General features: G+C 38.4%; 2 protein-coding genes across 5 annotated transcripts in view; one reads left to right on the forward strand and one right to left on the reverse strand.

The window, feature by feature from the left end:
• LOC111141031 (Sjogren syndrome antigen B) overlaps positions 1-4,033 on the forward strand; it is a 12,835-nt gene extending 8,802 nt beyond the window's left edge. The window contains exons 7-12 of the mRNA XM_022493390.1: positions 1,161-1,232; positions 1,545-1,587; positions 2,009-2,149; positions 2,533-2,719; positions 2,836-2,967; positions 3,465-4,033. Coding sequence (XP_022349098.1) covers positions 1,161-1,232; positions 1,545-1,587; positions 2,009-2,149; positions 2,533-2,719; positions 2,836-2,967; positions 3,465-3,553 — 664 coding nt within the window. The 3' untranslated portion in view covers positions 3,554-4,033. The remainder of the gene's footprint in view (positions 1-1,160; positions 1,233-1,544; positions 1,588-2,008; positions 2,150-2,532; positions 2,720-2,835; positions 2,968-3,464) is intronic.
• Positions 3,555-10,770, reverse strand: LOC111141118 (methyltransferase like 5). 4 transcript variants are annotated; one of them, XM_022493666.1, is made up of 7 exons: positions 10,278-10,770; positions 8,235-8,349; positions 7,811-7,992; positions 6,618-6,700; positions 5,770-5,821; positions 4,048-4,097; positions 3,555-3,656 (listed from the first exon to the last, which is right to left on the reverse strand). In XM_022493666.1, exons 1-7 carry the CDS (start codon positions 10,450-10,452, stop codon positions 3,618-3,620), a joined length of 696 nt encoding a protein of 231 aa, XP_022349374.1. In that variant the 5' UTR covers positions 10,453-10,770; the 3' UTR covers positions 3,555-3,617. The 4 variants fall into 4 exon arrangements, with proteins under 4 accessions (XP_022349374.1, XP_022349458.1, XP_022349294.1 ...); XM_022493750.1 differs by lacking the exon at positions 3,555-3,656 and having other exon boundaries at positions 3,952-4,097; positions 10,278-10,436; positions 10,580-10,770; XM_022493586.1 differs by lacking the exon at positions 3,555-3,656 and having other exon boundaries at positions 3,952-4,097; positions 10,278-10,457; positions 10,580-10,770.
• Positions 10,771-12,423: the final 1,653 nt, after the last annotated feature.

Genomic DNA, 12,423 nt, shown 5'->3' on the forward strand with positions numbered 1-12,423 from the left:
GATGCGGGACTCGATCCCAGGACCCTGAGATCATGACCCGAGCCGAAGGCAGCGGCTTAACCCACTGAGCCACCCAGGTGCCCCGGAAGTGTTTTTTTTAATACCTTTTCACTGTTAACAGTTAATAAAGGTTAAGTTTTGGTTTTTGTTGTTTTTTTGTTTTGTTTTGCATCTAATACATATAATCAAGCTACATAGTAAAATTTGGGCTTCTGTGTTGTTAGAGAATCAATCCCTGTCCAATGTACAGTCTGTTCTTATTTCTCATAGTTTATATATACTTGTATTCGTTTAGTAGAAAGGATTATTTAGTACAGATTTGGACCACATTCTTTAATATGTGTGTGTCAAAAGTTAGAACAAACCAGAGCATTTTTATGATAAAGTTAGGCCATTGTCCCCTACTTTCACATTATGTAATCTTCTAAGTGTCATTTACTAAACCTGATGGACTTACAGATGTACTATGATGAATCATGTAATTAACGTTAACCCTCGAAAGTATTTTTTTTTTAAAGATTTTATTTATTTATTTGACACACAGAGAGAGATCGCAAGTAGGCAGAGAGGCAGGCAGAGAGAGAGGGGGAAGCAGGCTCCCTGCTGAGCAGAGAGCCCGATATGGGATTCGATCCCAGGACCCTGAGATCATGACCTGAGCCGGAGGCAGAGGCCCAACCCACTGAGCCACCCAGGCGCCCCTCGAAAGTATTTTTTAATGTGATTTTCCTAATTGCTTTTATTCTTGGGTTTTAGAGATTGTAGAATTTTTTCCTTTTGTGAAAGTAACACTAGAAAATTCTATGAGAAGTTATTTATATAAATCCTGGTTTACTTTTTTTCCCTATACATGAATGGTAAAAATCAATGAGATTGGTATAGACATCAAGTTTCTTTTTGTTCCAAAATTAGTAGTGATGGTTGTTCCATTCTGAATATATTAAAAACCATTGAGGTGCACGCATGCGCTTTTAAGAGGTGTATATTTTATGAAATGTGAAATGTTTTTTAGTAAAGCTGTTACTAAATAACTTCCTTGGCATCTTTTGAATTTTTAGGTAGAAAGTGTAATATTCCTTCCTGTGCTTAAATCATTCAGAGTAATTTGCAGTCTTATTTTTGTTCTCATGAACTCAGCTCCTGTATTTTGTGTTCTTTAGGGAAGATTATTTTGCAAAAAAAAATGAAGAAAGAAAGCAAAATAAAGTGGAAGCTAAATTACGAGCTAAACAGTAAGTACGTTGAGCCAATCATTTTAATTCCTTCAAGTTTTAACAGGGATAGAGTTAGTGGTTCTCGGAAGTGGAGCTTGATGACGCGCGCTCTGAAATGAGTAGCAGGCTTTTCTTTTGGTAGTGAAACATTAAGATCTTAAGCTGCCTTGATAATCTGGGGGCACATTGTGTTGCACTCTACCCATGAGAATCAGAGAACCTAACGACTGGCTTTGGTTATTGAGCAGTGTGTGCTCATGATCAATGTTAACAGGATTTAATTTTCTCATACAGTAAACGGAAACATTCTAATTAACATTTCTTTTGTAGAGAGCAAGAAGAAAAACAAAAGTTAGCAGAAAATGCTGAAATGGTAAGTATATATTATTGGTATCTAAAGCTATGTTTCAAATTTATGAGAATAAAAAGCAGGACTTTTTGAAGCAAATATGTGAGGTCTGTAGTTGTCATTGCACTAAAGTCATAGCCCAATCGTATTGCCCAAACTCATTACCTATCCAGAGAAATAACTTAGTAACAAGATGTACTTAATAACTAATACATACAGCTTAAGTAAATACTACTTGTTGAAGAAATTAAAAAGGTTAAAATCAGAAGCCATTGTAGAACAAGGGATGACAAGGGAAAATGCACTAACTGTTTTAAACTACTTTAAAATAGCATTTTAGATTCTAGCTTTTTGCATGTATTAGGTATAGAGTGGTGTAAGCCATTTCTGGTTTTTGTGGTTGTTTTTAAGAAACTTTTTTTTCTTGCTTTGTATGTTTTTATAGAAATCTCTAGAAGAAAAGATTGGCTGCTTGCTGAAATTTTCAGGAGACTTAGATGATCAGACCTGTAGAGAAGATTTGCACATCCTTTTCTCAAGTCATGGTGAAATAAAATGGATAGACTTTATGAGAGGAGCAAAAGAGGTTTGGAGACATTCATATGCTTTTTAGCAATGTTTAAAACGCCAAAGAAACTTAACTTTAGAAGACAACATTAGTAGAAACAAAGCAATTTTTTTTTATTAATGTGTTTATGAAATAGTTTCTACTTGGTCATTTACTTTCCATTTTGTTATTGCCATCACTGGATGTAAATGTCTGGTATTTTCTGAGTTATGCTATGAATAACTGTTGGTATTTGTGACTGCAAGTTTTGTGATAGCTTCCTGAAGTTCATTTATAATTCATTGAAATTGATAATTGCAGAGAAGATTTGCAGGGTAGGAAAAGTTTTTGAGTGAAGGAATTAACTATGGAACTAAAAAAAACCTGAAGGGTGTGGCTTTTATTGTCTGTCTTTGGTATAGGGGATAATTCTTTTTAAAGAAAAAGCTAAGGAAGCACTGGATAAAGCCAAAGAAGCAAATAATGGTAACCTACAATTAAGGAACAAAGACGTGACGTGGGAAGTACTAGAAGGAGATGTGGAAAAGGAGGCACTGAAAAAAATCATAGAAGATCAACAAGAGTCTCTAAACAAATGGAAATCAAAAGGTCATTATTTCTGATTTGTCTTTGACCATTGGTTATTTTAACTCATTTGCTTGTTCAGAGGCAGTGACAAGAGATTTAAAACATTTCTTATGGATTTCTCAATTATGTTTCTATAGGTCGCAGATTTAAAGGAAAAGGAAAGGGAAATAAAGCTGCCCAGACTGGGTCTGCTAAAGGAAAAGTACAGTTTCAGGGCAAGAAAACTAAATTTGATAGTGATGATGAACATGATCAAAATGGTGCATCTGGTAAGTTTTTTTAAGTCCTTTGGTACTTTCATGAGAAATTATATGGGAAAGAACAGCAGTATGGTTTTTCACCTTTTGTGTAAGTGATATTCTTGGACTATGATATACACAAGTTATCCTGTTTTACAAGTGGGAAACAGATATTTGGAAGGTTAAGTTTAGAGAGCAGAAGATCTGTACTAAGAAAATCCTTCTCATTGGTGTTGGGAAATTGTTGCTTTTTAAAAAAAATATATTTTATTAGAAAAAGAGAGGGAGCATGAGTGGGGGGATGGGCAGAGGCAGAGGGAGCAGCAGATTCCCCACTGAGCAGGGAGCCTAGGCTCATAAGCTGAGCCTAAGGCAGACAGTTTAATGCAACTGAGCCACCCAGGCGCCCCAGGAAGTTGTTGCTTTTTTTTTTTTAAGTTGTTTTTTAAACAGAATTATTTTTGTTCTTATGCTCAAAAGAGTAATGCTTATATAGTGAACTTGACAAAAATTCTGTTATTGTATAGGACCAGTAAAAAGAGCAAGAGAAGAAACAGACAAAGAAGAACCTACACCAAAACAACAGAAAACAGAAAATGGTGCTGGAGACCAGTAGTTTAGTAAAACATTTTTTTATTCATCTTAATTAGGTTTTAAGCTGCTTTTGTCTTTAGAGGCTTTTAAAAAGAAAACCGAATTAGATCCACTTCAATATCAACCTGTAAGAAAGGAAAATTTTTTGTTTTTGTCTTTTTGTTATCCAAATGAAGATTTTTTAAATGTATAGTTCTGTTTGTGTTATTTCAAATGATTCAAATATCAAAAGACTTCCACTAAATTGCCTTTGTAATATGAAAATGTATTAGTACAAACTAATAAAATATGTACTATATAAAAAAGAGCAAAAAATTAGTTTTTTATTTTTGTGCCTAAAGCATTTGAGAAAGAATACCTTAAACCAGAATACTGGCTGTTATCCCATCGATAATTATTCTGTCTCCTATGCTAGCTTCTTTTATTTACTCAGGCAACTTGATAACATTGGAAATAATTACTTATTGAAAAGTTCTTCAGTACTGAATGAAGATAAGCCAGAATCAAGAAACTTACTGATTTCTTTTTATGAAATTTGTATGATGCTGGCAGGTCATATCGCAGCTCTATAAAACAAAAGCCATCTAAGAATAAAATTTCACTTGCTGTCCCTGACATACATACAGACATATGTAAATTAAAACAAAATTAAGGAAGTACTTAACCCTGGTAAACAGAACACTTCAGACCTGTCACTTTAACTTATCCAAAGACTGAGACCTGATACATTCCCAAGATTAGCCATGGCTAACTAAGGTTGGCATTTCTGCTATTTTGGTCATTTATGCCAAAATTTGAGGTTATGGGGAAGGATTTGAAAGGATAAAAACTGGACAGAAGATGATGGTATCTTTCTAATTTCCTAATAATCTATAGCTAGCAATCATAACAATCATGCTTATTTTTAAAATTTCTTGTCCAGATTTTAATATTGGTAGTAAGTAGCTAATTATTTTTCTATTAAGCTCTCAAGTGAAAATACAATTTTCTTATGCTAAGAATTAATGTAGGTTCTCCAAATTTACTCATCAGTTTTAGAGGGATGGCAGTAGACTGCCTGACCTTCATATTTTGCAACACAAATTCTCCGTAGGTTACAGCTCTCAAATTTTCATGTGTAATCAAATAACCTTCAATAAATCTTAAAATGTGTATTATAATTCAGTAAGTCTGGCTGGAGCTAAAAGGCAAGTCTCAACTCCCAAGGGATGTGAATAACATTGGTCTGAGGACCACATTTGGAATAGCAAGGTACTGGCTTGGTATGTTTGGAGTTGTTCTAAGGTGTTCCAAGTTGCATATTATAATACCTTAAACTAGGTTAGGAATGACAATACTGGGTAAATAGGAGGACTGACAGACTTTTCCACATTACATTACTAATTATGAATAGGACTAGTTATATGGTTACTACCACAGTGGTAATCCTAGTCAGTTTATTATCAAGTAAAGAATATTTTCCCCCTTATTGTACTTATTTCAGCCTTCAGAATTACTTGGATTTTCATTAGTTTCTAGTTATATGTTTATCCCATTCTGGCATTTGTGAATATTACCCAATTTGCTAATAAAAATGTATCAAACATTTACTTACAGTGTGGATGATTATCCCCTATCCCCCACTAAAAGAAAAAAGCTTCATGTTCTCTGACTCCAGGGACAATTAGAAAATTGAAATGGAAAGGTAATCAGGCATGATCTGTTGGTATTTTCCATGAGTGGATTTCAAACAGGTCTGACCCACTCCAAGCCCAAGCTCTTTTATCACTACGATGCTAAATAACTGTTCTGTCTACGTCTGGAGTGACCAAATAGTTGGGCACTATTAGGAATTTTCAGCAAAATGCATAAATTGGGACAGTCTTAGGCAAACACTGATACCCTCTCTTTACTTCATTTCCAACCCATTACCAACCGCTCACATTTTGTCAAACTGAAAATGTGTTTTGTTTTTTAAGATTTTATTTATTTGAGAGAGAGCAAGCACACAAGCTGTGGGGAGAGGGAGCAGATTCCCCCTGAGCAGGGAGCCCCACATGAGGCTGGATTCTAAGACCCTGGGATCATGACCTGAGCCAAAGGCAGCTGCTTAACTAACCAAGTCACCCAGGTGCCCCCGAAAACATGTTCTACAGCACCTTTTCTTGGCACCTAAAACTCTGGTTGGGCTAATGAATTATTGACCTTAAGTAATTAGGGTTTAGATGTATTTTGTGAGAAACTTAAAAACTGTCTTACCTGCAATAATATCTATCTTGATTTTCCATTCTGTAGCTTTCTTTTGAATATGCTGAAGATAACAACATGTTAATGTGAACTGATTTTTAAAATAATTGAGAATTACTTTTTTGCTAATATTCATATTAAATTTTTAAGCTTTTAAAAAATCATTAGAATTTAGACTCTTAAAAACGTTTCAGCTGGATTGGTAGTATTTTGAAAATAAGAAACCAAACCATTACCAATTATAAGAGTATAGATGAGTACAGTATAGGTGATGAAGCTGAATTCAAATACCTTGACCAAGATAACACAGGGAAGTGGTAGTCTGAATTTCAACCTAAGCAGTCTGGCTCTATAGTCTTGTGTCCTTAATCACTGTTGTGTTGACAAAAAATATACCCAATTTTCTGGAATAAATCTTCTATACCCCCATATGTTATATTGCTGGCAAGAATAATGGAAAAGGGAGGTTCTGAACTCCGATCAGTTTAGCTTCAGTTCTTAAAATTAGGTCTTACTGCTTCCCTTAATGCACACAAAGCCACAAAGGGACAATGGGACTAACAGGAGTTAGGCAAACTAGGACATACTGTGTAATCTTCGCTATACCACACTTCTCTACTGAACTATAGTCTCTCCTGGTAACGGTTCCTGCCTGAGCAAATCTTTGGCAAAAGAAGTTATATAGACTGGAAGAAAACAAATCACAAATGCTAGCTAGTTAAAGGGAAAATTGTTTCTAAGTGCCATGATGTTTAAAAAGTTCAGGAGAAAGAGATACCCTGGTAATTAGTACTCACAGCAAACCCTTAAAACACTGTCATGAATTTTGAAGTAGCAACATCATGATGATTTGAACTTACATCTCTAGTGGAGGATTTGTGTAAAGAGTATACTGCTGTTCTTGCCATTTCCAAAGCAGTCTTCAGAAATGCCATATCTGTCCCTGTTAAGAGTAGAAAAAACTCATTTACTTTATATACCTGTTACCAAAACAAAAGATTAAAAGAATACCAGGTATTTAAAAGCTTTTTTCCCAAATTCCAAAATAGACACTTCAGATTCTTCTGCAAAAAGACAAGATACAAAAAAGTAAAATATAGGAGTGCCTGGGTGGCTCAATCAGTTAAGCATCTGCCTTGGGCTCAGGTCATTGAATTGGGCTCCCTGCTCAGCTGGGAACCTGCTTCTCCCTCTCCCTCTGCCCTCCCTCCCCCAGCTCATGATCTATCTCAAATAAATAAATTTTTTTAAAAAGTAAAATATATCTCTTTTAAGGTTGATAGAATAAAACCAGAATTATACTATCTTCTTTAAATAAGACTAAAGTAAAAATTTTAATGTTCCAAATTAACAATTCAAGGGAGAAGAGAAAACAGGTACAGCAACAATCAGAATCAGGCAGGGGCTGGAGGGAGAACTCTTTATTCATGGCTTCTTGGTGCCTGGGTGGCTTAGTCAGTTAAGCGTCTGCCTTTGGCTCAGTTCATGATCCCTGGGTCTTAGGGCTTGAGCGGGAGGCCAGCTCCCTGCTCAGCAGGGAGTCTGTCTCTTCCTCTGCCCCTCCCCCGCCCCCTCTCAAATAAATAAAAAAAATCTTAAAAAAGTAAACTTCACGTCTTTTCTTCTCACAGGCTTTCTATCCTCCTTGCCTACAGCATACACAGGATAAATAGCCACAGTCAGTCACTGTTACTCATGATCATATGTTGAAACTCTTGGTGTGTTAAGGCATTAAAATGAGGTTCTAGAAGTATAAAATCTTTTACAGAATTATAAGGGTTAGGTAAATCATTCTTGAAAGCAAAGTATAAATAGTAAATTAATTTAAAAAAGCTATTTATTCAACTGTCCTTGTTAAGAGTAGAAAAACAAAGACTGAAAAATTCAATTTCCTAGACATACATTAAACAAACTGAAATTATTGTAATTACACAGGTAAGAGATGGTTTATTTAATGAACAGTGACAATATCATTTAACCCAAACAATAAGAAAATGACTTTAAAACTTGCTTTTCTATACATGTATCAGTACACTTGAGTCTTTTTACTAACCTTTATTATTTTTGGTTCCAAAAGGAGGATTCATAATTACTGTATCAAATGACTTGGACATTCTGTTAGATAATGAGCACACATCACATTGAACCATGTCAACATTTGTTAACTCAAACTCCTCCACATTCCTATTAAATATTTCCAACGCATCTTCATCTATGTCAAATCCAACACACAACCTATAAATACAAAGCACACATAAAGAATGACTATTTATAGCTCCCAAAACAAAACAGTAATGAAATCAAACCATATTTTGTTTTTTGTTTTACCGTTCTGCTCACTCAAAATGTACTCAGCATCATATTCTTGCTCCCCTCATCTCATAGTGTAGAGTCCCATAAATCTAATTCAGTTAAACCTATTTATGCTTCTTATTCAGACCACCCTATACCCAAACATTACACATAGGATCACCTACCCCGCTCCTAACATTGCAGTTCCGATGCTAAGAACGCCACAACCACATCCTAGATCTGCAACCACTTTATTTTCAATGTCATCATATGTATTATGGATTGTATAGAGCATACATGCTAAAAGATCAAAAAACATATTAGGGAATAAGAGTAAGTTGATGACCAAAATCCAATTCATGTAAATGACTAATGCAATTTCTTGTCTTGCATTATTCCTCCCCGAAATGGTGTTCTGATTTTTTTTTTTTTAAATGAGGTATAATATCTTGTTATGTAGTAAGAGGCACCACAAGAACAATAACACACACCAGTGGTTTCCAAAAACTACTCTGGTGACAATGCGAAGAATGACAAAATTCTGAAATAAAATGAGAAAAATAAGGCTAGAATGTTTTTTCCTCAGCCTGTTCAAAACATTGCCCCCTGCTCCCCCCACACACATACATCAGTTCTTTCTTTGATGTTGAAATATTTTCGCAAGGATGGTGAGAGTAAACAGGTTTTAAAAATATCTTTCCTTGTCAAAATATAAACTTGGCAACCCTATATCAGTCTCCCAAAACTGTTTTGAAATCTGTTAAGTCTGTAAGTCACTAATACTGAATAAGCATTAACATTAAAATGGTCCAGAACTTTTTGACAAGTTTGTCACCAGAACACAGGTACCCTAAGTGCAAGGTAGAATGGGAAAAGTCCTATATCCACAATACAGCCTTTAGACACATATATTCATAAACTAATGAGAATGAGGAGTAGAGCAGTAGCTGCTGAGATCAGAAAGGGTTCTTCCAAATACACAAAGGTCTGGAATATATACTAAAGGTTAAGCATGAATAAAACTACTGATCTCTCCCTGTGGATATTTGAACCAGCAAGAACTACTGGCCAACATGATGCCTTAGCACTAGAGGTTTTATCAAAAACACAATTGGGGTGCTTGCTGGCTCAGCTGGTGAAGCATACAACTCTCCGTCTCAAGTTATGAGTTCAGGCCCCACATTGGGTGTAGAGATCACTTAAAAATAAAATCTTAAAAAAAAAAATTTCACACAGTTAGAGGGATATCTCAGTCTGACTGCTATCCCAATTACTGCTGCAAGTGTTAGTGACTTTGAAGCTGGTATCTCAAAGAATTAGCACGTCCACGTGCATATTATACCCTGGGTATGAACAAAGGATTTTTTAAAACATCAGACTTCACTAAGAAACCCTACAGTCAGAATACACTAAAGAAATCATCTAAATTGAGAAAATAGGTCTTAACCCAGACAGTTTTGTGCCAGTTTTTGGTTGGAATTATGACAATATGTTGGTGGTAAGTGCAGGTGTATACTTTCATTGGCTGCTTAAAAACAGAACTAATGTTGAAGCTGGGAGGGATTCCCAAATTAATTTTCCCAAGACTCCTCAATGAATTTGACAATATGTTTATTAAATATGGTTTTTCCTTTATTGTCTGCTGTACTCACAGTATCAATCTCTTGGATCAAGCAACACTGATGACTCTTGGATCATTAAAAACCGAAACACATCCTCATTTTATAGCACCTATTCTGGATTTGTTAAACACAGTCCTTTGGCTACCAACTCTAGTACTCATTCTAGGGCAAGTATAACACAGGAATCCTTGCATTTGCAATTCGTTGCAATAGAAAATTGATCCTTACTTTGCAAACGTGTACTGAGCTCCGAACTAGTAGCAGGAACTCTTCTAGACACAGAATTGTGTGAACATGACTGACAAGTTCTTTACCCTCAAGGAGTTTATAGTGTAGAGAAACAAACACATTAAAGAGACGTCTTACAGTATTAAGAGGTATGCAGAAAACCAAGCAGTGAAACAATAAAATGGTTTTTGGCGGGGGGAGGGGGGTTGTTGCTGGGTTTAGCTGCTTGTCAAGGAAGTCCTCTCTAACGTGATATGTAATCTCAGGGCAGAATTCCTCTAGACGTTCTTTGTATTCAAATAACTGTTCTATTTTCATTATGGAGTAAGCAGATAGGACTAACCCGGGAAGCAAAGACATGGTCACCAGCCGCCCTACCTGCAATATGCGGCCTGGTTGGATACTGTTCTAGAAGTAGCTTGGGCTTTTCGAATCCATCCACTTGTTGCAGGCGACTTTCTAGTTCCTTAAGCCTTAATTTCTTCATTTTTTTTTTTTTAAGAAAGTGTGAATTCGCAGGATTTAACAACACTGAATCTGCAGAGAAACCCATTTAACCTGCATCTCCCCCCATTGCTCCCCGACCCCACCCCTACCTACCCCCATCCCACCCCACCCCTCCCCTTTTCCAGCACCACTGGCTGGGGCCGGCCTGGGGAGGCAGGGAGCGAAGGGCACACCTAGCCCAGCTCTTCCTGCTTTCCTTCCAGCTCCAGCGGCGGGCGGAGTCTCGGGCCAGCCTCCGACCCGCCTCCAGGGTATACCGCGCTGGTCTCGGGCTTCTCAAAGACCCGCAGCGGCCGCGGCCCACCCCGGAGTCCACCGACGATTCCTCCAGCGGCGTCCCCGCACTTCAGCAAACCTCGCGCTGGGACCAGGGCCGGAAGCGCTGCCACGCATGCGCGCCCGTGTCCGCTGCCCTGCAGCCTCCGGCGGAGCTGCAACCCCGGCTCCGCGCACAAGTTCCGCCGGCGACAGCGGAGCCTCATCCTCCGTTATCCCGGCCGGGTCCGCAGGACCGGTAGAGCCCTCCCTTCTCGAAGCTACGGAACCGGCCCCCACCGCCTGGCACGGGCCCAAACCCTCTCGCTTTCTTGACTACCCGCAGGCGCTCAAAGGATAGGGGAAGAAAGAAGGTGAAAGCCAGGGTAAAAGTCACGGTCACTTGGTGTTAATGCTTGATGTGGCCCTTTCTGTCTCCGGTCTCACGAGGCCCCTCTCAGAAAGTAACAGTCGCTACTCACCCTTCCCTCCTTGGCCATTCGCATGTCCTACTTTGTTTCACATTCGTTTTCCTCTTTTTAGGTCACCTGTGTCACTTACCTCAACACTCACAGGGTGGTGATGTCAGAGAAGCCTAGAGTTTAGATGAAGGAATATGGTGTGTCAAATGCTGCAAAGAGCTCTGCTTTCATAGAGTAGAAGCAGAAACCAGTTGGGAGTGGGCTATGAAATAAATGGAATTTAGGAATTAGAATAAATGTGAGCAATTTTTTTTTAAAGATTTTATTTATTTATTTGACAGAGAGAGATCACAAGTAGACAGAGAAGCAGGCAGAGAGAGAGAGAGGGAAGCAGGCTCCCCGCTGAGCAGAGAGCCCGATGCGGGACCCGATCCCAGGACCCCGAGACCATGACCTGAGCCGAAGGCAGCGGCCCAACACACTGAGCCACCCAGGCGCCCCTAAATGTGAGCAATTCTTAAGAACGTGGTTGTGAAGAGAAGTGAGAATGGTTGCTGCTAAGTGAGGTTGGGGGAAATTTTTTGTTTTTGTTTTTTAATGGCAGCAGGAGATAGGAACACACCTATATTCAAACAAGATAACTCTTAACAGGAAGGCGGGCGTTTAGAATATAATAAGAAGGAGAGAGGCGCGTGGTGGTTCAGTCCCTTAGGCGTGGCACTGTTGGTTTCTGCCCAGCTCATGGTTTCAGGACGGTGAGATGCAGCCCCAAGAGGGCTCAGAACTCAGCCCCCTTGGGCTGTAGTGTCTCTCTCCATCTCTCCTCTCTTGCCCCCGGGCGCCAGTGCGCACGCGCCTGCTCCCTAAAATAAAAATCTTAAAAATAAATAAATAAAATACAAGAAGGATCTTGGAAGGAGTTAGGATCCTGAGAAGACAGGATCCTGTGCCTAAATGAAAGGATTGCCCTTAATCTGGAGAATGGGTATTTTTCACTATTAAAAGAAGAAAAAGGGGCGCCTGGGTGGCTCAGAGGGTTGAAGCCTCTGCCTTAAGCTCGGTCATGATCCTGGGGTCCTGGGATCGAGCCCCGCATCGGGCTCTCTGCTCAGTGGGGAGCCTGCTTTCTCCTCTCTCTCTGACTGCCTCTCCGCCTACTTGTGCTCTCTCTCTCTCTCTCTCTCTGTAAAATAAATAAATAAAATCTTAAAAAAAAAAAGAAGAAGAAGAAAAGGAATGGATGATTGAGGATGAACTAGAGAGACTGGTTCTGAGGCTGCTACTTCCTATGAATAATAAAATTCAAAGTTGTCTGTTATGAAGACTAAATGAGTTAATAC

The sequence above is a fragment of the Enhydra lutris genome, unplaced genomic scaffold, assembly GCF_002288905.1.
Source record: "Enhydra lutris kenyoni isolate GAN:26980312 unplaced genomic scaffold, ASM228890v2 scaffoldscaffold1, whole genome shotgun sequence".
In the NCBI taxonomy this organism is placed as follows: Eukaryota; Metazoa; Chordata; class Mammalia; order Carnivora; family Mustelidae; genus Enhydra; species Enhydra lutris.

Bases quoted from the DNA above. Each gene is read 5' to 3' on its own strand.
- LOC111141118 (XM_022493586.1), bottom strand. From the start codon at position 10,452: ATGGGTTTCTCTGCAGATTCAGTGTTGTTAAATCCTGCGAATTCACAC. The intron at 5,822-6,617 runs GTAAGTTCAAAT...TGTTATCTTCAG, and splicing joins ACAAATCCTCCACTAGAGAT to CATATTCAAAAGAAAGCTAC. The intron at 4,098-5,769 runs GTAAGACAGTTT...TTTGTTTTATAG, and splicing joins CAAGATAGATATTATTGCAG to AGCTGCGATATGACCTGCCA.